This window comes from Vulpes vulpes, chromosome 5 (genome assembly GCF_048418805.1).
Source record: "Vulpes vulpes isolate BD-2025 chromosome 5, VulVul3, whole genome shotgun sequence".
Taxonomy (NCBI): domain Eukaryota; kingdom Metazoa; phylum Chordata; class Mammalia; order Carnivora; family Canidae; genus Vulpes; species Vulpes vulpes.
The window spans coordinates 66034184-66061698 of NC_132784.1; the positions used below are offsets into that span (position 1 = coordinate 66034184).

The window sequence follows — 27515 nt, forward strand, 5'->3', positions numbered from 1 at the left end:
GGCTCAGGTCATGATCCCAGGGTTCTGGGATCGAGTCCCATATCGGGCTCCCCGCAGGGAATCTGCTTCTCCCTCTGCCTATATCTCTGCCTCTCTGTGTCTCTTATGAATAAGTAAAATCTTTAAAAACAACAACAATAACAACAACAAACAAAAATAAAAAAACTTTTTTCATTAGAAGGTGCCATTTACAGGTTCCAGGGACGAGGACCTGGAGATCTTTGGGGGCACTCATCCAGGCTACTATGCTTCCAAAAAGGAGACTGAGAAGGGCACGTTAGAGTCTTCAACAGTGACACTGAGCCAGAAGCTACTTCTGAGGGAAGATGTCCTCCAAGCTACAACTCTCCACCTGGTTAGACTACCAGTCAAATGTGGGGGCAAAATAAAGACCCTTTTCAGGCACACCCAGCAAAGGCAAGTTCACATCCCAGGAGCCTGTTGGCCTGGGAAGCTCCTGGGGAGAGGCACTAACAAGACAAGGGAGTAAACCAAGATGTCGAATGCAGGAGCCAGCAGAGAAAAGAAGCAAGGGGACATCTAGGGAAAGTGATGACAGAGAACCACTGCCCTGGACAACAGCAGAAGTGGGAAAGCTCCCAAGGGTGGGGGTGGGGAAGGCTCCAGGGGAGGGGAGGGAAGTCAGGGAGTTAAGTAAACAACTAAAAAAAAAAAAAAAAAAAAAAAGGCTAGATTGCCTGAAGTCCCTGAAAGAATGGAGAGGGGATAGCAATTTACAATTTAGGGATGAAGAATGAGGCAAATAGTAACTCCAGGAAACTGAGAAGGTATACAAGAAAATGTTACCATGTATACACTTGGAAGTTCTCAAGTATGACTATTAATACTTGATTTTAATGATGTGCAAACTGAAAATGTACTTAAAAATGGTTACCTAACCAGGAAAAGTGGGTACAGGCAGAGGGCTTAGGCAGAGGTAAAAGCAAGCAAAATCTTCCATAGCAGGAGCCCAGCAATCAAAAGTCCTGTGTAAATAGGGTTGTCAGCAGCTAGGAGTAAAGAGTTTGTCTTTAGGGAGACAATCAAAGAGGGCAGGTCAGATAGGGGACTGAGGGAGTTTTTATAGGCCTCATGACATAATTTGACTACCCCAAGTGTCCACATGTATTATTATGATAAAATTACAGTTAAAGTTAACAAAAGGAAACAGTTCCTACAAGCAGTTCCAATTTCTCTCGCTGTTCTTCCAATCCCATCCCTCACCCCTTTCCTCCTCCCCTGATCCCTAGGTGTTACCATAAGCCAGTTGCTGGGGTGCTCCCCCTTTATAGATTTTACACTGATTAGATAGATATGTGCCCAGAAAACATACACCTGTATTTCAATTTTTCCATAAATTATATACTGTCATTTTTTTAACTCAGTTTTTTCACCCAACATATTTGGAATCTATCTACATTGATACAAGTCGATCTAGCTCATTAATTTTAATGGCTTTATAACAGTATACATATCACAGCTCATCCATGCCCAAATGAGGGACACAGAGGTTGTCTCCAAATTTTAGCTATCAAACACTGTATATTGATTGGCAAATGGATCATTGTTGAAACTGGGGGACAGAGACATGAAACTCATTGTACTATTTGTTCCATTTTTATGGATGTTTGGAAACAACCATAATAATATCAATTAAAATGTTAAAAACGAATAACCTTGAATCCATGTACAAAATGTGCAGGAATTTCTCCAGGGCCTACACATGGAATTGGAACTGCTGCCCCAGATGGCAGACACATTTTACCGTTTTTTTTTTTTTTTTTTTTTTTTTTTGAGAGAGAGAGAATGTGTGCACCAGTGGAGAGGGCAGAGGCAGAGGGAGAGAGAGAATCCCAAGCAGGCCCCACATTCAGTACAGACCCTGATGCTGGGCTTGATCCCACGACCCTGAGATCATGATCTGAAATCAACACTCGGAAGCTCAACTGACTGAGCCACCCAGGTGCCCCCAGCTGGCGCATTTTAAATGTCAATACTGTGATGCCTATGATTGAGTGCCTGCCTTTGGCTCAGGTTGTAATCCTGCAGTCCTGGGATCGAGTCTCCACAGGGAGCCTGCTTCTGCCTATGTCTTCTGTGCCTCTCTGTGTGTCTCTCATGAATAAATAAATAAAAATAAACAAATAAATAATAAATGTCAATACTGCCAAATAGCTCTCTAAAGCAGTTGTCCCAATACTTCACACAGCTACCAGAAGCACAGCAGAATTTCTATTTCCCCAAACCTCTGCTAACTCTTCTACTGTTAGATTTTGATTTTCGTCAATCTCATAGGTAGAAAATTATTTCTCTGATTATTAGTAAAGTTGGATATTTTCTCAAGATTGTTGAGATTATTTTTAGATTTTCTTTTTTATGAATTGCCTGTTCATATCATTTGCCCCTTTTTCTAATGGACTGGTTGTCTTTTCTTTACTGAGTTGTATTAAGTCTTTATGTATTTTAGATATGAACCATTCTCCATTATACACACAGCAGGGGGATCCCTGGGTGGCGCAGTGGTTTGGTGCCTGCCTTTGGCCCAGGGCGCGATCCTGGAGACCCGGGATCGAATCCCACGTCGGGCTCCCGGTGCATGGAGCCTGCTTCTCCCTCTGCCTGTGTCTCTACCTCTCCCTCTCTCTCTCTGTGACTATCATAAAGAAATAAAAATTTTAAAAAAATACACACAGCAGGCTTTGTTCCACATGACAGAGTACTTAGTCCTACAAAGAGGAGAGGGAGAGAAGAGACAGTAAGAGACAGCAAGCCCAGGGAGGGTGCCCCTGGTACAGGTGAAAGACTGACGTGGAAGTCGATAGAGAATGCCTCCCTCCTCTGAAACCAAAGTACCTACATTTGCTGGAACAGTCCCAGTGGAAATATGCCAGTGCCTAGCCACAGGCAGGACGCAGTGGCACCTGACACACTGAGCAGGCCACAGCCTGAAATGACCAGTAGCTCTTGGACTCTGGCTCTTCAGGCTGAGGAGCCCAGAGACATCACATTCCAGGAGGCACAACCAGAAGAGCAGCAGCAGAAGGAAGATAAATTTGCAGATGGCAGGGCATCCTGTTCATATCCAAACTCCCTGTTAGCAGCAGCTGTTCCAAGAACCAGGAATAATTAGTCCAAGTTGCATCAGAGACGACTGATATTTAACTTTAAGAAAAATGTCTGGCCAGTCAGATCAGCAAAAGATACAGATTAGACAAAGCAGTGGTATTTCCCTCTGAGGGGGCTTTTAAAAGAATTGAGACAGTTTTCTGAATGAATGGTTTAGGTCAAGTGACTCTTCTGGAATAGCAAAATGTTAGAATGATTGTATGAGAATTCTTGAATTTTGGTTGTGATTATCCACAGAAAATGGGGAAGCAAAGCAGTTTTCTACCTGTATTTTGGCATATTCCTACAAAACGTTGTTTTAATATTCTTTCTTTAGAGGAAAAAAAAAGCAAAAGTGAAGTATGTTTGGAGTTTAGATATTTATTTATTTATTTATTTATTTATTTATTTATTTATTTATTTATTTATTTAAAGATTTTGTTTATTTATTCATGAGAGACACATACACAGAGAGAGAGGCAAAGACACAGGCAGAGAGAGAAGCAGGCTCCATGCAGGGAGCCCGACATGGGACTCGATCCCAGGACTCCAGGATCACAGCCTAGGCCAAAGGCAGATGCTAAACCGCTAAGCCACCCAGGGATCCCCTAGATATTTATTAAGTATGTTTTACTTTACAGTGTACCATGGATCAGAGACCTGCAGCCCACAGCACAACCTGGCCAGAACCGTGAGCAGCAAGATCACTTACCTCAATCTCTTCCCACACTCGTGACTTCATTCTCACCCAACATAAAACTAGCTGAGGGCTGCCATTCAGTTAAAATCTGATGTTCTTTTAAAAGAACATTCAGTTCTAAAATCTGAAATCTTTTAAAAGATGTTTTAAATCTTTAAAAAAAATAAAATAAAATGTGATTTTCGGATAAATAGTACTTTTTTTTCAAAGTGTGAGTATATACCATGCAGTATTTATTGGGGTATATTACAAAAAATTTTTTTTTAAAGATTTATTTATTCATGAGAAACACAGAGAGAGAGAGAGATAGGCAGAGACACAGGCAGAGGGAGAAGCAGGCTCCATGCAAGGAGCCCGACGTGGGACTCGATCCCGGGTCTCCAGGATCACACCCTGGGCTGCAGGCGGTGCTAAACCGCTGCGCCACCGGGGCTGCCCGGTATATTACAAAATTATTTGTTGTTTATCCAAAAGCTAAATTTAACTAGGCATCTTGTATTTTATCTGTATTTTACCCCAACACGGCAGTGGTGCTGAGGGCCAACTGGGTGTGAGGAGGAAAGAAACATGGGAAGAGAATTCTCAGATGCTGGCATACAGGGCAGGGCTAACACCAGTTAATATCCCAGGGTTCCACTGCCTGGCTTCAGATCAGGGCTGCACCAAGCCCATTGACTCTGGGTAAACTGTTTAACCTCGGACATTAATTTCTTTGTCATAGTGACACCAACAGCACATAAACAGCAACAACTGCTTGTAAAGCATTTGGTTCAGTACCTGGCACATAAGCAGCCTTTATTATAACTGTCAGCCTCTAGCATTAGAAGCTGGACTGTGGGGCTGGCCCTGCTTCTGATGGGCAGACGTGGTGGGGGAAGGGCTGTGAAGGGAGAGGCCCAGTCGGGGCTGGGGCTGTGCCATGATGGACTCCGTCTATGGTGACAACACGCTGAAGCATGCCTCGACCCCAACAAGACACCATGAGAAACAGGGTCTGCCTGCCCAGCTGCAACATGTCGCTGAGGACCCCCCGCGAGCCACACAACACAGATGCGGCTCACTCCTGCTGGCTCCCACTGGCTCCTGGACTCTGCTTCTGTCCAACTCTGTGGTCAGTGTCATCACACCAGGAGCTACAATCGGCCACAGTGGGCAGACGTAGACTAGAAATTTGCAAACTCAGTGATCAGGGCCCTTTCCTTACCTCTCAGACAGCCACTGAAAGAGAACCCAGATGGCTCGAGTATCCCACCTTGACACAGAGACAGGCAGGGGGGTGGCTGCGTGAATGGCGCCCCTTCTCCATTTTCTTTTTGGCTACAGAACCCAAATAAAGAGGCCTCTGTTTCTTTTGTAAAAGCCTGATGTACAAGTGCCTAATGCAGTTAAAACATGAGGGTGAGCTAGGAAAGAAATTAATTTGGCACTCTCCATGTCTTAAGGAAGTTCAGAAGCCATTCCGCAACACCAATTAACCTGTGAGAATATCAAACTAGAGATTCTTTTGATAATCTCATTTAACAACACAAAAATTATTCTTTTGTTTTCTAAGGGACTGATTTCTTTGTTCACATCCTGACACCCTGTCTCCCCCTCCTTCCCTCTTAACCAATACAGGCATTTGCAAGTTGAAGTGTGAGGATTTAAAATAATAGCTGTTGGATATAGATGCGAAATGTCAATTCTACAACAGAACTACCTCCCCACCCTCTTCCTGCTCTCCCAAATGACACACACACCTCAAAACCCAAACTCAACACTTCTTCCTGTCTTCCATCTGCCCAGGAACCAGGGCTTCAGTTTGGGGAGCATCTTCAGCTTTTCCCTCTCCCTCACCCACCATCTAGTCAAGGAGGCCTGTCAGTTCTCTTAAAGCCTCATGTTCTTCTTCCTTTCATTTCCAAGAACATACCCTAGATCATCTCTTTCATGCTACTTCAACTAGTGCAAAAGGCTCCTAACCATTGCCAACCATTACTCTCGGTTAGCTTTAGCTACCAATCTGCACTATACACTAGTGGTAGTTAGCACCCCAAATATAGGCCTTATTTCACTCTCCTCCTCTCCCCACCCCCCCACCCCCACCCACAGGTAAGCTCTCCCTCCTGCTGGCCCTTTCCTCATCAGCACAACCTGCCTTTCCAGCCTGATTGCCCATCAGTCCTCAGCCTCCTGAATCTTGTAACTCCAGCCAAACTGCCTCCTCCTTGTTCCCGAAGAATCCACGTACTCTCCATCTCCCTTGGAGCAGTCTTCCCCAGGATGCCTCCCCTGAACACCCTTCTCCTTGTGCTGATCTGTGCAAAGCCTCCTGTGGCTGGGTTATGCATCTCATTTTCCTTTCTCCTAAAATCACAGCAAAACTTGAATGAAGAGTTTTTTGTGGTCATATTTAAAGCTCTAAAGCCCCGAGGACAGAGAGAGCAGGAGAGGAGACCACAGCCACACAACCTGGAAACTGAAAGGCAGCTGATATCTGATCTCAGGTCATCTATCTGGTGGTGGGGAAGGCTGGGGTTTCTCCACGGAATCCATGGAAGGCTAGGAAGCAATGGCTCTGGGGCCCCTGGGACTGGGCTGAGCTGCTCCTCTCATGTCTAGAGACTACTCACCTCTTCTGCCCTCTCCTGAAGAACAGACATTTAGTCTCTGGAGAGGGCAAAACCTAGGGTCTACATTGGTGGATGTGAGGCACAGTCAAGGGCCTGGCTATCTGGTCAAAAAGGGTGGTGGAAGGTTCAGTCAACCTCCGCATGCTGTTGCCTTATCCTCCTCTGCTCCCACAACACAGCAGCCCATCCTTCCCTCCTTGGAGACCTGACCTTCTCAAGGGGGAAGACCTCAGGATATTGACACTGAGGGCCCCCAACAAAGGGCACACATATCACCTACTGTGCAGCTTGGGAACCGGACTCCCAGGCAGCTTTTAGTCCCTGGGAGCAATCATGAGCAGGCCACCAAAGGTCACTGGGCAGCAGAAGACAGAGGCCCTAAAAGGTAGAGACCAAAAGAAAGCAGCAGAAAAATGCAACTGGGAGGAAATAGCCTGTGCAAGGGAAAAAAGGCAAACACACATTAATATCCTCAGAGAAGTCAGGAAAGACTACAGTACCAGCAAATCAACAGGCAACTATGCACAGATTGTTAAAGGCCCATTCAGAGAGCAACCAGAGCTCTTGGAAATTAAAAATATGATGGGAGAAATAAATAAACAAATCAATAGAAGGGCTGGAAGACAAGATAGAGGAGGCCTCCTAGAAACGGAAGCAGAAAGACAAACAGAAAATGGGCTTGAGATGAGAGCAAAAAGAATCAGAGGGCTGGTCCAAGCACTCCACTGACAGGAGTCTCAGAGAGAGAGAACAGAAAAAAACAAAGGGGTTACAGTAAACTCAAGAAACTCCCTGCACAGGAACACGTTTCCACGGAAGGACACACCAAGAGCCAACAAGATGGATGAACCCCAGACCCACACCAGGCGTGTTGTGAAATTTCAGGTCCTATGAGTTTTCAGAAAAGGAGGAAAAGGGAGAAGGACAAAAAATCAGACATCAGCAAAGTTTAGGATTTCTCAACAGCAACTCAGGAGGCCAGAAAAGTATAAAGTGATCCTTCAAAATTGCAAAGGGAAAACTATTTCAAACCTGAAACTCCATATCTAGCTGAACTATCAGTTATGTGTACAGGTGAAATAAAGACAGGGGCTGCCCAGCTGACCTCCCTGGCACTCGGCACTCCTTCTCAGGAAGCTACTATGGACAAGCTCCACCAAAACAAGGCAGTGGCCAGGTCAGAAATACAGCAGGAACTACAATGAGAGGTGGCAGGAAGACCCCAGAGCATAGGCCACATAAGGAGAGGGGGTGTCCTTGCTGGGGAAGGCAAAGGCCAGACAGGACCCCCTCCATGGACACCCCTGTCTCTAGGGGACCTGAAGGAAAGCAGTGGCAGCGTTTCTACTGATGGGACCCATGGTGAGTCTGGCTGAACACAACTGTGAGGCAGGGAGGCAGCATGAATGACACCTTAGCCTGAGCCTTCCATCCTGGTGCACCAGCAGGGGAAGAAGCCAAACCTGCCCCACTCACAGGAGTTCTGCTATAGAGACATACAGTTGCTCTGATGAGTGTAGAATATTCCTAAAAGCAGACTCGAGGTGCGGGTAACAGCAGGTGCCTCTGGAGAAAAGACGTGAGGAAAACGTCTATCTTTCACCGCTTACCCCTCTGACTCGACAACATGTGATTGATTATTCAAAATATGAAGTAAGGGATCCCTGGGTGGCGCAGTGGTTTGGTGCTTGCCTTTGGCCCAGGGCGCGATCCTGGAGACCCGGGATCGAATCCCACATCGGGCTCCCGGTGCATGGAGCCTGTTTCTCCCTCTGCCTATGTGTCTCTGCCTCTCTCTCTGTCTCTCTGTGACTATCATAAATAAATAAAAATTAAAAAAAAATATATGAAGTAAATACAATATATGACAAAGAGATCCACCCACTCTCAAGACCCCTCCCATAAGGAGTCGTCCCTGGCTCCCCACCCATGTCCCAGACATGGCCAGGGAAGGCTCTGGTGTCTTCCTGCTTCTCACTGAGCACCAGGTAGCTAGTGCTGGCTGAGGCTGGACCTCCAGCTCTTTTGTGGTCAGATCTCACTCATCTTTGAACTTGCTCCAAGAGCTCTGCGGCGGCGGGGGGGCTTTCATTTTCTGCTCATTGGATGCCAGGCTTCCTCTAGCTTGCTTAATTCACACCACAATCGCAGGGGATCACCCCTCACTATACTGATAGGAAAAATCAGCCTCAGGAGGACCCACAGGGAGAAGCCAACTCAAAAATCACCAAGCCTATCCAAATCCAGAACCCCATTTTTCACAAGAGTACCCAGGTTAGTGCCTGATTCACAGTAGGGTTCCAGAACTTTTAAACTAAACCAAAATGCAAGTTGGGTTGGAATTAAAATTTTCCAGGGGATCTTCCCATGCTCTGAGATCCAGAAAAAGAGGCAGAAGGTGCTCAGTGGCAGGTAGCACCTCCGCCCCCAGGACAGCCAGCATCAGCCATTACAAAACAGTAGGAGTTTCCTCAGGAAGTCACAGACTTAGCCTACTGGATTACCCCCTGGGGGACAGGTCTGCGTGGGTTGTTTTAAACACCTTTATTGAGGTTGAATTCACACACCAGACAGTTCACACACTGAAGTACAATTCAGTGGCATTCAGTCAATGGAGCTGTGCGTCCATCACCAGAATCAATTCTAGAACATGTTCACATCCCTTAGCTGTCATCACCCCCACCTCTCACCAAGTTGTCTCTCTTTCTGGATTTGCGTATTCTGGATGTTTCGTATAAAAGGAATACAAAGGTTCTTCATGTCTGGCTTTTTTTCCATTGACACAAGGTATCCGAGGTTCTTCCATGTGGCAGCGACTGCCAAGTCCTATCCCACTATAGAGACAGACCATGTTTTACTCACCTGTTCATGAGCTGATGGACATCCGGGTTGTTCCCACATTTTGGCTATTAGGAACAAGCTGCTATGAGCATGTCTGTGCAGGTTTTTGGGTGTACCTGTGTTTCATCCCTCAGCTAGGTACACGTTGCTAGGTCCTGGTGACTCTATGTTTAACTGCTTGAGGGACTGCCAGACAGTGTTCCACAGCAGCGGCTCCATTTTATATCCCACCAGTTCCTCCACATCCTCACCAGCCTCTGCTACTGTCTTTCTTTTTAAGTAGCTGTCCTAGAGGGGACAAAGTTGTACCTCCTGTAGTTTTCATGTGTTTACTGGCCATCTGTCTATCTTCTTTGGAAAAATGTCTATTCAGATCCCTTGTTGTTTTTATTTTTTTTTTTAAAGTTTTTTTCCCACCATTTTTTGTTAAGATTTTATGTTTTATTTATTTATATTTTTATTTTATTTATTTATATTTATTAGTTAGTTAGTTTGTTTGTTTGTTTATTTATTTATCTGTAATGAGATACAGAGAGAGAGAAAGGCAGAAGACTTAGGCAGAGGAAGAAGCCGGCTCCAGGCAAGAAGCCTGATGTGAGACTTGATCCTGGAACTCCAGCATCATGCCCTTAACCAAAGGCAGACACTCAACTGCTGAACCACCCAGGCATCCCAAGGTTTAATTTATTTGAGAGAGAGAGAGAGAGAGAGAGAGAACTCGTGAGCACAAGTGGGATGGGGGCGGGGGGGCAGACAGAGGTGGAGGGACAAGCAGACTCCCTGATAGACACAGGGCTTGATTCATGACTCTGTCATGAAAAACAGGGACTCTGGATTTTTAAGGTGGATTATTTGTCTATTTTACTGTTGAGTTATAAGAATTCCTTAAATATTCTAGATAAAAGTTTTAGATAGAAGTTCCCTATCATATATAAGATTTGCAAAAATTTTCTCCCATTCTTTGCATTGCATTGCCTTTTTGCTTGACAGTGTCCTTAGCTGCTACAGAAGTTTTTAATATTGATGAAGTCTGATTGATCTATTTTTTATTTTATTGCTTGTGTTTTTGCTGTCGTAGCTAAGAAACCACTATCTACCCCAACATCACAAAGATTTATGATTATGTTTCCTTCTGAAAGTTTTATAGTTTTAGCTCTTGCATTCAGGTCTTTGATCCATTTTGATTTTTGTCTGTGGTGTAAGGTAGGTGTCCAATTTCATTCTTTGGCATGTGGACATCTAGTTGTTCCAGCACCATTTGTTGAAAAGGCGATTCCTTCCCCATTAAACTGTCTTGGCACCCTTGTCAAAAATCAATTGACTATAAGTGTGAGGATTTACTTCTGGACTCTCAATTCTATTCCATTGATCTATATGTCTGTCTTTATGCCAGCACCACACTGTCTTGATTATTGTAGCTTTGTACAGAGTTCTGAAATCAGAAAGTGTGAGTCCTCCGACTGTGCTCTTTTCCAAAATTATTTCGGCTGTCTGCTTCTCTTGCATTTCCATGGGGACTCTAGGATCATCTTGTCAGTTTCTGCAAATAAAGGCAGCTGAGATTGTGAGTGACCCTGCATTGAATCTGTGGATCATTTGGAGGAGTACTGCTATTTTAACAGTATTAAGTCTCCTGATCCATGAACATGGGGAATCCATTTATTTAGGTATTCTTACATTTTTGTCAACAACGTTTTATGCTGTTATAGGTTTTATATTTCTTTCGTTAAATTTATTCATAAGAATTTTATTCTTCTTGATGCTATTCTATATGACACTATTTTCATTTTCAATTTGCTCACTGCTACTATATAGAAATGCAATTGATTTTTGTATATTGATCTTATGTCCTGCAACCCTGCTGAACTCTTTTATTCATTTTAATGGGTTTTTAGTGGATTCCTTAGGTTTTCCTACACAAGATCATGTCAGCTGCAAATAAAGATACTTTACTTATTTTTTTTCCAATCCATATGCGTTTCGTTTCATATCTCTCCTAACTGCCCCGATGAACAAATTTTAAACTGGTGACTGATAGGCAGGCTGGGAAACCGGGGCTCCAAAATGGCGGATCACCCCGCCAACCCTCTCCAAGATGGTGGACTTTCCCCGCCACTTTCACTGCGGCCTCCAGGTCACCACCAGGAAACTGAAATTTTCCACCCAGGAACTTCACAATTGGGAACTGTCCATCACGGGCTTCTCCCACCCCATAACCTCCATACCTTACCTAATATGGACAATCCTATGTCCTGCCTCAACCCGATAAAAGGACCCTGCCAACTTCCTCCCAGCGGGACTTCCCCTCCCCGACACCCCCCCCCCCCCCCCATGAGTCTTGGAACCTCGCAGAGGGTGCTTGCAATAAAGTTCATCTCTTGGATCCACTTGCCTTGTAGCCTCTTTTCTTACCACCGTCGAGGGGAGCAACTTTACAGTGACTACTTTTGATTTGGAGGTAGTACCTTCCCAAAAAATAGCAGCTGCTCTGACCCACAGGAGGCCAGAGCCCTCATTCCTCTGCTTGTCATGCCTGTTGAGTAGATGTCTCCACACAGATTTGGCCTTTAGGAGAGGCTTCCTGGTTGGTTAGGCTCTGCTCACCTCCCCACATCCCTCTGCTCTGTGCCCAGGGAATCTGAGACCTGTGAAAGACTCCCTTTGCAGGCTGGTTTCCTGCATGCATGTTCAGCCATGGGGAGGCACAAGCAGGAGAGGAGGGTGGAGGAGAGCATGGGTGTATCTTCCTCACTCTCTATGGGGTTAGGTGCCAATACGGACTGGAGGTGTGTCCTGCCACTATGACAGTCCCTGCTGGGCACTCCTGCCTCCATGTTTCCAACCATCCCTAGAGTCTAGAGGAAACACTGTTTCCTCTCCCAACCTGGAAGTAATGGCTTCCTACTGCTGTCTGTCCTGAGTGCCTCGACTGCCCTGGTTCAGCACCTGATTTGCTTTGCCTGATTAATTCAATTTCACAGAATCAGTGTGTGACCTCCACTATACCTGGCCAGCCCTTACCGCTCTTCTGTTAGATACCACCACCACCCCCAAAATACCCCTATGGGAGGACAGGTAGAACCTGGCTCACTAGAAAACTTGGTTCTCTGGGTAAACACTCACCAGAGTGTCCAACTATGAGTCAAGGAGACAGTGAGGAAAATCAAAGGCAAAGTGCTTCAATTCCTAGAGGAAAGAAAGTAAACAGCAACCCAGACAGGATACGACCTTGAGGCTGCTGCACTTGCTCCCTCTGTTCTTGACCCCAGAAAAATACATCTCTGTGACCCCCTGATCTGACCTTTCACCCTCTGCTTTGGAATTTGAGCACAAAAACTGGACTAGAGGCCTTTCCAAGACAGAGTTGTAGGCACTCGCTATTGTTGGTTTCATCCTCATGACCACAGCCACGTAGCAAAGTGTCAGAACCATAGATAATGCCTGGGCTTGCTACTGGGTGCCAGCCACTGCATTAAGTGCTTCACATCATTCCATTTAATCATCCAAAACCTTGTCTGGCAGGAGTTATGGCCCCAGCTTTGTAAGTAAGGAAACAGAAAATCAGGATAAATAGCTTAGCTATGGCTTCCAAGCCCAAAGGCACCCATACCCCAGTCTGCCTGTCACCGAAACTGTGCCTCACTCAGGGCACTAATTCCCAGGGGCCTCCTGTGGCTCCCATCCCAGCTAGGTTATTAGTTACCACTCTCTCCCTTTCCTGCTTATCAATCTGCAACTATTTTTCCACAACCATCACACTCGCCCCAGCCATACCTGGGCATTCCATCACTGTGTGAAGAGCCTCCTCCCCCCTCTAACCTGGATCAGCGTCACACTTGTGTCACCCTCTCTTCCCTTGCAGGCTAACTGTGCTCCGTCACAGAGGTGGGAGCCTGACTGAGTACGCAGCTGATTGGAGCAGACAGAACCTTCCCCTAGGATGTTCTGGAACTCGGCAGAAGTGACCAGAGGCTCCCAGTGGCCTTTACCCTGCTGTGCACGCCCTGGGAAGGGAGAGCATGGTGTCTGCCAGGAACTCTGGCAGCTCCAACCCTTCACCTACTGAGCAGGTTCTGATTCGCTGAGACTCACACTTATGCTCTCCTGATAGCAGGGGATATGCTCATCTGAATATACTTTCTCCGGGGATCCCTGGGTGGCTCAGTGGTTTGGCATCTGCCTTTGGCCCAGGGTGTTATCCTGGGGTCCCGAGATCGAGTCCCACATCGGGGTCCCTGCATGGAGCCTGTTTCTCCATCTGCCTATGTCTCTTCTTCTCTCTCTGTCTCTGTGTCTCTCATGAATAGATAAAATCTTGAAAAAAAAAATATACTTTCTCCTCAGTGTTGAGAAATTCGATTGAGAATTCCCTGGGAAGAAAAACACATCCCAGCTAAGAACTTCAGCCTTCATGAGGGACGGGCTTTCAGGACCTAAGATAGTAAGTGAATTACCAAAGTCCCAGGCAACAGACTACCTTTCTTATCTTCTTAGTCCCAAATCAAAGGGACATCCCAACCCACTCCAGGAAGTCTCCTCATGGCCACCCATCCTGCATCTGAGGGAAGAGGTCATATGTTATAATAGTTATGAAAACAACAATTAATTACAGCTGTATGTGTCTGTATAGTGCCAGACCGCTGGACGAGGTCATCTCCTAACACTTAGGAGGTGAGTTTTGTTTCATTTGACAGTTTTATTGAGCTGTTAATCTATGTACTGTAATTACATTCAACAGCAATATACCTCTGGCTCTCTGCCATTTATAAGGTACTTTAAGAGATACTCTCAGGGATCCCTGGGTGGTTCAGCAGTTTAGCACCTGCCTTCGGCCCAGGGTGTGGTCCTGGAGTCCCGGGATCGAGTCCCGAGTTGGGATCCCTGCATGGAGCCTGCTTCTGTCTCTGTCACTCTCTCTGCCTCTCTCTCTCTCTCTCTCTCGAATAAATAAATACAATCTTAAAAAGAGAGAGAGAGAGATACTGTCATTTGCTACTAACAGCAACCTTGCCTCAAAGGAAGGGCAGGCATTACCTCAATTTTACAGACAAGGAAAATGGAGCTTTTTCCAGGCCCATCTGCTGACCCCCATCACTTCTTGAACTCCTTGCTGCTGCCTGACATCACAGTGTTCTTTCAAGCAGCTCACTGTGTCAACAGTCCCAGGAGCTGGGGCTTGGAAGGATAAAGGGGAAAGCAGCCAGACCCTTTTGCTCCCCCTCCCCCACCCCACCACTGTGAGGTCAGGCAGGAGAAGCTTTGAAGAAGTGGAGGTGGGGGCCAGATGCTGCTGTAATTCCATGGAAAGGGCAAAGTCTTTGAGTCAGAAAAGTTAGGTTCAAATTCTAGCTTTGCCACCGGCTCGTCAAATGACCTTGGGGATCACTCTGCCTCTCTGCACTTGTGTGATATAGTGATAACAGAATTATTGAATTTGGTTTTCCTCCCTGGTTCCTGGAACAGAGCTCCTAAAACCCTCTGAATTTCTTGATTGGTAGGAGAGAAGGGAGCAACTTTTCTTATTTATAGTAAGCCCTTTTCAACCACACCTGACTTTATACTAAAGTAGTGATGCTTGGTGGGCTCCTAGATGGCTTCAGGGTGAGGCTGCTTGCCAGAGGAACCAACCACATGAGTAGAATGATGGAACTTCCAGCTTCACTTCCACTTGGAGGGATGAGGGACCAGAGATTGAGTTAATCACCAATGGCCAATGATTTGACCAACTGTGCCTACATAATGGAACCTGCATAAAAACACCAAACAGTGAGGCTCAGGGAGCTTCCAGGATGGTGAACACATCCACATGCCAAGAGGATGGTGCACCTCAATCCATGGGGACAGAAGCTCCTACACTCAGAACTCTCCCAGACATCACCTATGTATTTCTTAATCTGGCTGTCTATCTGTATCCTTTACAATAAGCTGGTAATAGTAAAGAAAGCAGTTTTCTGAGTTCTGCGAACAGTTCTAAAAAATTATCAAATCTGAGGAGAGGATTACGGTCATTTCCAATTTATAGCTGGGTGGTCAGAGGTCCAGAAGGCCAAGTTTTATGCAGTGTCCCCTGTCTTGTGGGACTGAGCCCTTCACCCATGGGGTCTGCACTAACTCTGGGTAGTGTCAGAACTGAATTGAATTGAAGGATATCCTTTGGCATCTGCAGAGAACTGAAGAATTGGTTGGTGTGAGGGAAAAACCCACATATTTGGTGTCAAAGGTATTATGAATAAAAAACAGTTTGGCACCTGTTAATCCATCAATGAAACAGCCTGATCCCCCAGCACAGATGGCTGACAATTTAGCAACCTGCCACATGAGAAACCTCAGATTGACCCTCTTTGGTTTCGTAAACTAGAAGCCATAGTATGTATTCCAAGTACTAGGATTAGATTTCACACAATTGGAGCCATCATATGTCTATTGAGAACCCATAAGACACACACTTGAGGGACAGAGGATCACGTAACAAATGCAGGGCCTCTCCCTTCATTAAACTTTGTCTGGTAAGGAGACAAGACTACCACACTTGAAATGTAAGGGATATTAAACAGCCAGCATAGCAAAGGAACCACTTGGGGGAAAAGGGAAATTGGAGAAGGATAAAGCAGCTGAGAAGAGCTACATAAGTGGCATGGAGGGGACACTGGATGGGGATCCACCCCAGAGGCCTCAGCAGAGGGGGGCAGCACCTGGCCACAAGACATCAGCACCCGCTTGCTTGGCATGGACCAGTGGGGGAGGGAAGAACAGGGAGATAGCCTCTTCCTGTGAGCATGGTCTTGCCTGATTAGAGTCAGGGTTGGGTGACACCAAGTGGATGCTGATCAGGTGAGAAGTCTGGTATGGAACCAAAAAAAGATGAAACTGGAGAGATTTAGTGAAATGACAGGCAGAGAAAGTGTTCATTCATTCATTCATTCATTCATTCACTCAATAGTGACAGCCTTTGCAACATGCCAGGTATCGTTAGGCACTGGAGATAACAGCAAGAGAGAAGAGGTCCCTGCCTTCAGGAAATTTGCTGCTTTCTTCTAGCCAGGAGCAGACCAAGTCTGCAAATGAGATCATTCCAGACCCAGCCCTTCAGATTAGTAAGCACCGATGGTCTTACTAATGGGATGATTGGTCTCCCTCTGAGTCACCCAACAGGAAAGAAAGTCTAGAAGCCACACCCTTCCATCCCTGGTCCAGAACACCAGGAGAAAAGGCACATTTCTTACCAACTTCTGCAAATGTTAAGCAAAGGGAGATGTAGGTCCTCCTTCTCACCTGTTCCTTGAAACACACACACACACACACACACAGTTACTCCCTTCTTGAATCTTTATCCCATGACCTGGAGAATCTAGCCTGCTGCAGTAAGAGATAACCAGGAGCCATCTGATGCCCTTAGTTTCTCCTCCACTGGAACCAAGGGAAAGGTTTTCTTCTAAGCAAAAGTTTTCTCCCTTTACACCTGAGCAACAGGTCCTGCTCAAATGCCAGAGATTCGTTCTCCTGAAAACTGGGTAGTTTCGTGCTTTCCCTTCACTGTTCTCTAGGACATAATCACAAACTCACCTCCTGAAGAGATCTGATCTTGGCCCTTCTACTTCCCAGATTCCTAAAGGAGAGCCAGGCCTCCCTGTTCTGCAGCTCCAGAGCATCAAGGCCCATTCTGGCCAAGGAACTAGAGCACAGCACATGTGGGCTCCCGAGCCCTGGCCTGGTGCTGTTCTCAGAGCAGACCCTTCCCCTGACCACTTGCCACATCACCATTTCCACAAGGGGCCCTAGTCAAGGGAACCACATGGCCTTTCCCCCAACTTCATCACCACATAAAGGCACTCTGGCCCAGAGCTCTGGACCCATGGCACATCTTCCTCTGTCCCCAAGGTCTCAGGCAGAATCCATTTTCATTGTCATGTAGGGTTTGTCCACTTTGAGCTCCTTCGTCAAATACCTATACCTGACCAGAGCTGTCCCCACAGGCCTGTGAGCAATGATCCAGCACACTCGTCCCCTGGATTCCTGTCTCCAATGACTGTTCCCAGAGTCCCTCTGCCATCTTCTTAAGTAAAAATAGACTGCCAAGCTCCAAAGGAAGAGAAACAATAACCACACTGCATACACACCCCCACCCAGGACAGTACCCGGGACTGTTGAGAGGTGGGTCCTCTTACCGTGGCAGCTGGTCTGCAGAGTCCCAGAGAGGCCATGGTGTTCCTGGTACCGGAATACCCAAATCTAGGCCCTCTGCCCGCTTCTTGTTTATAACTGACTTTCTAGATTAAGCCTCTGTCAATGACTTTCTAAACTATCCCCTTCCTACAGCTCAGAGGAGAGAGAGCTGCTTGTGAGCCAATCTCTGGCTCAGGAATAGACCTTGAACAGCTTGTTTGAGGGAAGGGAAAAAACAAAACCAGGTCAGGGGTGAGCTTGGAGAGGGCGGTCAGAACTACTGCCTACAGGTTAGCAGGAAGGATTAAAGGGCAATGGTGTTTGGCTTTTACAAAGGAAAGAGGGACAGGGACAGGAGAGCCAACCAGGTGAGAGAGCTTCTGGCCTAAGGAAAGGAGCAGAGGCTTTGACAGAAGAAAAAATGAGGACTCTGAGGTCCTACTTCTCTTCCTGCTGAGACCTCAATAAGTCTCAAGTTGTCCCCCTGAGATCTGGAGATATCCTGGTCCTTTATGCCCTGGGGCCAGGAGACAGGCTTCCTCACAAGGGCACATGGTACCTAGTGGCTCTTGTGAGCACTTGGCCTGGTCTGACTTCATTAGCAAGGTTTTTAAATGCTTAAATATAATATTAAACCCACTCAGATCAGGGCACCTGGGTGGTTCAGTGGTTGAGCATCTGCTTTTGGCTCAGGTCATCATCCCAAAGTCCTGGGATCGAGTCCTGTATCAGGCTCCCCACAGGAAGCCTGCTTCTCCCCCTGCCTATGTCTCTGCCTTTTTCTGTGTGTCTCTCATGAATAAAGAAATAAAATCTTTAAAAAAAAAAAAAAAAACCACTCAGATCAATACATTGAACATAGTGTTATCCCAGAGACCACTCTAGTCCAGAACAGGGATAGAGTGCCTACCCCCTGGATGCCACCCCGCTATCACCAAAATAAAAATCAGCAGTGGCTTAACTCGGATAAGAGTGCTTGGAGGAAGCACAGTCAATAACTCACTATTCTATCTTTGCTTAGCTTCCTGAACCCAAGATTAATTAGTCAGAGACACCTTCCCTGCTTCTGAGTGCTCAATCCTAGACCAGGCAGGTGGCATCCAGAGAAGTGGGAAGGATGATCCTGCTAATGAAATGTGGGCAGCACGCCTGACCTGGGAAGAGGTTCTAAGTCAGGTGGAAGTCTGAATGTCAGGAGTCTCTGGGAGACCCACAAGTTAAATGCAAACTCAGCATGGGAGGGAACCTGCTTACTCCTCTTGGATCCAGGCCCTCACCCTGCACAGGTACTGTTCCCCCTTTGCCTATAGCTTTCTCCAGAGCTGACAACAAGCAGCTTTATTTTTTTTTTAAAGATTTTATTTATTTATTCATGAGAGACACACACACACACACACAGAGGCAGAGACACAGGCAGAGAAGTAGGCTCCACACAGGGAGCCTGATGCAGGACTTGATCCTAGGTCTCCAGGATCACACCCTGGGCTGAAGGCAGAGCTAAACCGCTGAGCCACCAGGGCTGCCCCAACAAGCAGCTTTCTGCCTCCTCTCTAGTCCATCAAGGAAGGGGGCTAACCTCTAATAAACCCTGACAAAGGCAGGCAACTGCAGATCCCCGAGGTGGCCAGTGACACTCCAGAAGGGCCCTGCCCAGGAACAGTAAGAGTAAGAGGGTCTGCTGGAATGCCGAAGTAGGAAACCACAGAGGCTCCCTGCATACAATGCTCTGGCTTCTGAGCTGGGGAGGGCCTTGTCCTCCCCCTGGCATCAGGTCAAGCACCCAGGATGGCTACCCCAGCTGAAGGTAGAACAGTGCCACATCCACCTTGAGACTGGCTACCTAGCTGATGGGCCTGCTGAGAGGGTGAGCCAGAGGGAGCAGCTGGCTTCAGGCTGGCACACACGCCTCAGCCTCATCCAGGGGCAGGGCCAAGAGCAAGATTGGTCTGAGGGACATTTCTTAGAGATCTTAGTCCAGCACTTGCACACACCTTACCTCAATCTCCCTACACCACAGGGATGAAGACAGGATAGGAACATTTATTCCCCCCTGAAAAAGGGGAGCAGAGACCCTCCTAACATAAGGGCAGAAACAGGTCCTACGACTAGACAGTTGGAGACTACCTGGGGAAAGGCACAAACTATTGGTGAGTGGCCGAAATCAGGAAAGATAGGACTGCCTTCACCAAATACTTAGTATGCTGGCAACACGGGTTACAGAGTGGGGGTGACACTTGCTGCTCATGAGGACGAGTGGGCATGAGAGAAGAACAGGGCTTTGCTGTGAGATGCACCTGGGGTGGGTCGTAGCTCTGTTCTGTGTGTGTGACCCTGGGCAGGTCCCTTAACCTCCAAGTTTCATTTTGGTCATTGGTAAATGGAGATTGACAACCCATACCTTGTAGAGTTATTTGTGGGGGGTCAATGGATCTGATTACGATGATCAGGCAGCTTCAACTTCCAACTGTTCCCAATTTTTCTCATAAAAGTAGAACCTTCTTTATGAGAGAATAGGGTAGATGAGAAGGAGAAATATATCCTAACATTCTACTGTTTCTCCAACTTTTGTTAAATCTCCCAGCATTGAGGAACTCAACAAAAGAAGCACGAGAGTAAGGGGAAAAATTAGTAATGGAACCGGCTCCGTTAGATGATTAGGTACATGCCCTCCTTTATCTGTAAGCTCCTGGACATTCACAGGCATCACAGAGGTGCCATGAAATCTGGTACCTATCTCCCCATAGCACCCAGGTCAAGACAAGATCAAGGAAGCAAGTAACCTAGCTTTGAGTGGGGATAGTCCCAGGGGCAGAGTCCTGTGTTCTGAGAGCTGAGAGGACCCAGGCTGCCCTAGGTTTGGTCGGAGGGGGTCAGGGAGAACTTTCAGTGGTACTGATGCTACTCCCCATGGAACGCTTTTCATGGGCCCCACCTGCCTCTGCACATGCTTCATTTCTAGCACACAGAGATCAGGCCAAAGACCAGGAACCTTTAGAACAGGTGTCTACTCATCCAGATTAGAAGCTGCCTGAGAATGGGGCAGCCTGGGTGGCTCAGCGGTTCAGCACCGCCTTCAGCCCAGGGCGTGACCCTGGAGACCTGGGATCGAGTTCCATGTCTGTCTCCCTGCATGGAGCCTGCTTCTCCCTCTGCCTGTGTCTCTGCCTCTGTGTGTGTGTGTGTGTGTGTGTGTGTCTCATGGATAAATAAAAATCTTAAAAAAAAAAAAAATAGAAGCTGCCTGAGCTTTGGCCCAGGTCTTCCGAAGCTCTGCCTGCAGTAGACACTTCACAGGCTATAACCGGACCACAGCAGGGATACCATCACTGCCAGCAGTAGCACCTTGTTTTCCGTTTAGCACAGTGCAGCCTGCCCAGCTGTCTCTAAGGCAGTGGGGATGCAGAATGATGGAGGAAGAGGGGTGGTCCTTGCCCTCAAGGCACTCAGGGTCAGGGAAGACTAGACACATATAGAAATGAAATGAATTGCTCAGCTCAGCAGTGACTACAGTAAACAATACCACACTGTATATTTGAAAGTTGCTAAGGGAGTAGATCTTCAAAGTTCTCATCACAAGAAAAACATAAAAAAAAAAAAAAAAAGAAAAACAAATATATACCTGTGTGGTGATGGATATTAACTAGACAATATGATTGTATCACAATACATACACAGTGAATCATTGCCTTTTATACTTGAAAGTAATACTCTCAATTATACATCAATAAAAAAAGGAAAGGGGTGCCTGGGTGGCTCAGTTGGCTAAGCATCTGCCTTTGGCTCAGGTCATGATCCTGCAGTCCTAGGATCAAGCCTGGGTTGGGCTCCCTACTCAATAGGGAGTCTGCTTCTCCCTCCCCCTCTGCTCCTCCCCCTGCTTGTGTTCTCACTCTTGCTCACTCTCTCTCTCTCTCACAAATAAATAAATAAATAAATAAATAAATAAATAAATAAATCTTTAAAAAATAAATCAAGGGGAAAAAAATGCCAAATTAAGTGTGGTTGATACTATCAGATAGAAATAAGTAGATAGGATGACGGCCTAAGCGGCAGGTGTCAGCTCTAAGCTAATGGTAAAGGGGGAATCGAGGACCAAGAAGGGTATCACAGGAGGGAGCCTGAAAGATGAGAAGAGGGACAGGTGGTCTGGAGGAAAAGGATGAAGGGCAGGCATTCAGGAAGAGGGAGCAGTGTGATAGGGACACCACCTGGCTTTGCGTGTTCACAGCCATGCACAGCTTGGCATGGCTGGGCAGCAGGTGCCAGAACAAGGCTGGGGAGTAAGGCAAGCTTACTGCATCAAAGAGAAACATAATCATCTGTGCCACTGCTTTCAATCTAAGAAGAATATCCAGCATCAAAAACTGCACCAATTAACTTTCTAGACAGTTGTAAAATACTGCCAAGGCCACCAATGACTACTACTTCATAGTTGTTTTCTTACTGTAGAAAAACAGAAATGGGGATAGAGAGTAAGGGTCTGGCTCAGTTAAACCAATGGCAAAGATATTCAACGCTGTTCTGGTTCATGGGTCACTCCGATGTGGAAACGACACTGTAGACCCAGGGTATAACAGACCAGATGTCCAAGACACCAAGAAGGAACCATATCTGTCTGTGCTCTGCTCTGGAGGTAGAGAGGCAGCCAACAAGAGGCAGAGCTTGCATCTCTCCCATGCCTTTTGTCTCACAGCAGCAGGACAGCTGGACCCCTCTAATGGCCTTGTCCCCCTTTCTTCTATATCACCCCACATCCAGCCACAAAGGCAGTGAGGTTCTATGACTTCTATGGGGCAAAGCAGCTGGTAGAATGTCTTTCATTTATTCAAAAAACTTATAAGGAATAGCTGTCGGGTAATGAAAATGATGCCAAGTGCTCTGGAGAAGCAAAGAGGGAGAAAGCAGCAAGGAGCAGCAAGCCAATCATTTTGAGATACCAGTTCCAGGCCAATGAGCAAAGGCTTCTGGATTGATTCAATTCAAACCTGATGTTGATGACCCTCACAGTTTCCCCCCACAAAGCCCCCATTCCCTCCTTCCTCCCCACACCTTCCTTCATTAAGCACCATACCTGGAGCTTTTGGAACAGCGTTGAACATGTAACTCACTTTTTGATTGGGAGTTTCCATGACTCTTTGAACTTTCACCTCCTGGTCTATAAAATGCAGAGGGATCTGAGTCATCTTGTGGAGCTGCTCTGAGAACTTAATTAGGTTACATATTTTGGAAATACTTAGGAGAGTCTGGCACATTAAAGATGTCCAGGAAAAAAAAAAAAAAAGATGTCCAGAAAAGTGACCCCAATGGTCAGCCATTGTGATATCAACCTTATTCCTTCTCTTCCCTTCATACCCTGGGGCTCAATATGAGAGGTAGAGACACAACCACTGGTGGGGGGCGGAGGGCAAGAACAGAATGTCAGGGGTGGCTGGGTGACTCAGTCCGTTAAGTGTCTGCCTTTGGCTCAGGTCATGGTCTTAGAGTCCTGAGATTGAGCCCCATATAGGGCTCCCTCTTCCTCTGCCCCTCCCCCACAACCATCCTCAGCTCGTGCTCACATGCACACGCATGTTCTCTCTCTCTCTCTCTCAAAAAAAAAAAAAAAAAAGTAGAGTGTCAGTCCTATGCAGGATGATGCCTGGAAAGAGGAATGGGCTCTGAATCAGAAAAACCCTGATCCTACCTCTGCTACCACTAATCAATGTTGTGCCAAGAAACAAGTCACCTTGCACTCGGGCTGCAGTTTCTTCAACTACTAGGCCAGGGACAATAAGACCATGCCTCCTTCACAAGGGCAGTGTGAACAAAAAGTAAACAAGAAAATCTCTACTCTGTGCACTGTGCTACCAAAATGCCAGGCCCTATGGAGAAGTCTAGTTGAGGAGGAGGGAGGAATTAAACAACAAAGTTAAATCAATATACAGTAAGACAAGCATGAAAAGAATAAAACACCAAGGAACAAATTTAACAAAAGAAGTGCAAGACTGGTACACTGAAAACTACAAAATATCATTGAAAAAATTTGAAGATCTAAACAAAAAGAAAGCCATCTCATGTTCATGGATCAGAGACTGAACATTGTTAAGATAGTAATATTCCCCCAAAATGATTCAATACAAATCCTAACAAAAATTTCAGCTTACTTTATTTATAGAAATTGACAAGATGATCCTAAAATCCATAAGGGAATACAAAGGAACCAGAACAACCAAGAGAATCTTGAAAAAGAACACAGTGGGAGGATTCATATTTGCCAATTCCAAAACTCATTAGGAAGCTACAATAATCAAGATGGTGTGGTACTGGCATAGGGATAGACACATATATCAATGGAATAGACTTGAGAGCCCTTAAGACCCTCATAGTTACAGTCAATTGATCTTCAACAGGGTGCCAAAAACAATTCAGCAATGATGCTATAACAACTGGATAGCTACAAGCAAAAGAATGAAGTTGGACCCCTAACTCACACCATTTATAGACATTCACACAAAATGGATGAGACTTAAATGCACGGGCTAAAACTATAAAGCTTTTAGGATAAAATATAAATTTCTGTGGCCTTGGTTTCTTAGCTATGACAGAAGATATATAAGCAACCAAAGAAAAACAGATAAATTGATTTCATCAAAATAAAAAAACTTTTGTATTCTCAAGGACACCAAAGAGAAAAGACAACTACACAGAATGGCAGAAAGTTTTTACAAATTAAGTAATCTTCTAAAGGTTTAATATCCAGGGATCCCTGGGTGGTGCAGCAGTTTGGCGCCTGCCTTTGGCCCAGGGCACGATCCTGGAGACCCGGGATCGAATCCCACGTCGGGCTCCCAGTGCATGGAGCCTGCTTCTCCCTCTGCCTGTGTCTCTGCCTCTCTCTCTCTCTCTCTCTCTCTCTGTGTGACTATCATAAATAAATAAAAATTTTAAAAAAATTAAAAAAAATAAATAAAGGTTTAATACCCAGAATATATATTTTTTAAAAACCCTCTTACACCTCAAACACAAAAATACAAACAACTTCATTAAAAATAGGGAGGAGATTTGAACAGATATTTCTCCAAAGACATACAAATGGCCAATACATACATGAAGAGATGCTCAATGTCATTAGGAAAATGCAAATCAAAACCACAATGAGATAAACTTCACACCTACTAGGGTAGCTATAATCAACAAGACAGATAACCACAAGTATTAGTGGTGATACAGAGAAAACGGAACCCTCAAACACTCCTGATGGGAATATAAAATGATGCAGTGGCAGCCCGGGTGGCTCAGCAGTTTAGTGCCACCTTCGGCCCAGGGCCTGATCCTGGAGACCCAGGGTCAAGTCCCACAATGGGGTCCCTGCATGGAGCCTGCTTCTCCCTCTGCCTGTGTCTCTGCCTCTCTCTCTCTGTGTCTCTCATAAATAAAATAAAAAATAAAATAAAATAAATTTTAAAAAATGATGCAGCCACTTCAGAAAATGTTTGGAGTTCCTCAAATGATTAAATACTGAGTTACCATATGACCCAGCTCCTAGATAGATACACAAGAGAAATGAAAATTTATGTCTACACAAAATGTGTACACAGAGGATCACAGTAGCATTGTTCATAATAACCAAAAAGTAGAAATAAGCTAAATGTCCAGTTGGTGAATAAACAAAATGTGGTATATCCATATAATGGAATATTATTCAGCCAAAGGAAAAAAAATGATGTACTATTACTTGTGACAAAGTGGGTGAGCTTGAAAACATCCTAATTGAAAAAAAGCCAGACACAAAAGGTCACATACTATGTGACTCCATTTATATGAAATGTCTGGAATAGGCCAAACCACAGAGACAGAAAGTATATTAGTGGTTGCCAGGGGCTAGAAGAGGGGTGAGTAACAGAGAGTGACTGCTGATGGACATAGTGTTTCCTTCTGGGGTAAGGAGTATGTTCTGGAATAGTGGTGTTGGTTAGACAACACTACATATACTAAAACCACTGAATTATATACTTTTTTAAAAGGGTGAATTTTACAGTATGTGAATTATATCCCAAATAAAGCTATCATAAAAATGAATTTTTAAAACTAATGTATATTTGGATGCCGAGGTGACTTGGTGGTTGGGCATCTGCCTTTAGCTCAGGGCGTGATCCCTGGGTCTGGGATCGGGTCCTGCATCGGGCTCCCTGCATGGAGCCTGCTTCTCCCTCTGCCTGTGTCTCTGCCACTCTCTTTGTGTCTCTCATGAATAAATAAAATCTTTATAAAAATAAAAATAAAAAATAAAAGTAACGTATGTTAAAGCTTGAAAAGTTAAAATCCGGGCAGCCCAGGGGGCTCAACAGTTTAGCGCCACCTTCAGCCCAGGGCCTGATCCTGGAGACCTGGAATCGAGTCCCATGTCAGGTTCCCTACATGGAGCCTCCTTCTCCCTCTGCCTGTGTCTCTGCCTATGTCTCTGCCTCTCTCTCTCTCTCTCTCTCGAATAAAAAAATATTTTAAAAAAAAGTTAAAATCCTCACACAAATAAAAATTCTATATGCTTGCTTTTTAACCACCAATCAGAAGCCTATATCCTCCCTGACCTCAGAGAGTCTTCTAGTAAGGGGAAGAGAGCTTTCTGTGGGCAAAGCAAATTCAGTGCTGGGTTACTCTGGGATGTGGTACCCTCATTTATATTGATTAGTGTTTTAAAATAATAATAAATATATTACAGGTTAACAAATACTTTTCATAAAACACAACTATATTTTTAAAAACACTGAGGAGAGTGATATTATTTTACATTTTTGCAAATCTCCTTAATGTCCAGCTTAATAGAAGATACTGGATTCTCATATCTGTGCTTCTACATTCAATCTGTGGTAGTAAATGATGCTCATGAAGAAAATGTGGACAACTCCCCCCAATATGTATTAGCAAAAAGAAGGAATATATATGTGTATATATATATATTAAGGGAGGAATATTTTAGTAGCCATTTCAGACAATGGTGGATACTCCTGTTTAATACACCAAAACTTGACCAAAAGTTATTAATGATAACGTGAAATAGGAAACCCTATGAGCCTTAATGTACTCTGTTATGTTAAAATCCACTGGCCTATCTTGAAAAAATAAATGGGCCTTATACCAAACATAATTTTGTAACCTTACATACCACTCTGGTCATTTGTAAACATACTGGTTCACTGAGTTATGCTGATGCTCAAGATGGGGACACATTTTATAATAAAATGCCAAGATATCACATGTGTGATACTACCACCAATATCATCAGGAAAGTCTAAGGACTGAAAAGCTGCCCAGCTCAAGATGTTAGATAAAAGCTTTCCAAAATTCTAATTGTGGCTTGACAGCTCCATGATCATCAGCAATAAATGCTATTAGTTATTTTCTTTGAAGCAACAGGTTCACTACTCCATTTTTTGAGAAAAAATCTATCGAATACCCAACTCTGAACAACCACAATTGCCAGTTGTTCTTTCAAGTAAAAACAACATTCCCTGAAAAAGGTGACTATTCAGCTGGCTAGCCAAACCACCTCAGAAGCACCTGTCCTCATGCTACCCAGTGTAGTTCAGCATGCAGAGTAACTCCCCATCTCACCACACAGGGTATGAAGGACATGTACACATGCATAGAGTTAATGAAATGAATGTTTTTCTTGCTTTGTCAAGGCCACTCTTAAGTGAAGCTGGCTCTTTGGAACAGCAAACTTGTGGAGGTGAAGGGCTCCATGCCTGCCGGATAGTCTGCTGCCACTGTCCTGACTCCTGCAAAGGAACCAGTTTTGCCCACCTCTGCTTTTGCACCATCAATGCAAATGTCAACATAGTGAAACAGACAAAGAACCTCTTGGTATCATTATGAAAATTATTCTGACTCGGGGACTCCCTTGAAAGGGTTTTAAGGACCCCACTTGAAGAGATATTTGTCTAGGAGACCACTCCCTGCAGACTGGGAGAAAGGAAAACCTTTAAAATATAACAGACTTCTTCACGTGGTGACGTAAGGAGAGGCGTCAGGGGTGAGCAGAAAATGAGACATGACCCCTGTTCTGAGTCAGGGCAGGAGGCTGACTCAATGCCCTTTAACTGACAGTCTGAAAG

At 45.3% G+C, this 27515-nt stretch overlaps 1 protein-coding gene across 22 annotated transcripts in view; it reads right to left on the reverse strand.

The window, feature by feature from the left end:
* Positions 1-27515, reverse strand: part of PC (pyruvate carboxylase) — a 100680-nt gene that overhangs the window by 32903 nt on the left and 40262 nt on the right. For 5 of the 22 annotated variants that reach the window (XM_072758478.1, XM_072758477.1, XM_072758482.1 and 2 more), the window contains one exon: positions 2858-3104. The exons of 15 other annotated variants lie outside the window; for them this stretch is intronic. Coding sequence is in view for 1 of the 7 variants with exons in the window: in XM_072758470.1 (XP_072614571.1) it covers positions 17424-17459 (36 nt within the window). In the remaining 6 variants the exon portion in view is untranslated. Of the gene's footprint in view, positions 1-2857; positions 3105-17423; positions 17710-27515 lie in introns of those variants that run through there. 2 more of the 22 variants (XM_072758489.1, XM_072758470.1) reach the window with 2 other exon arrangements.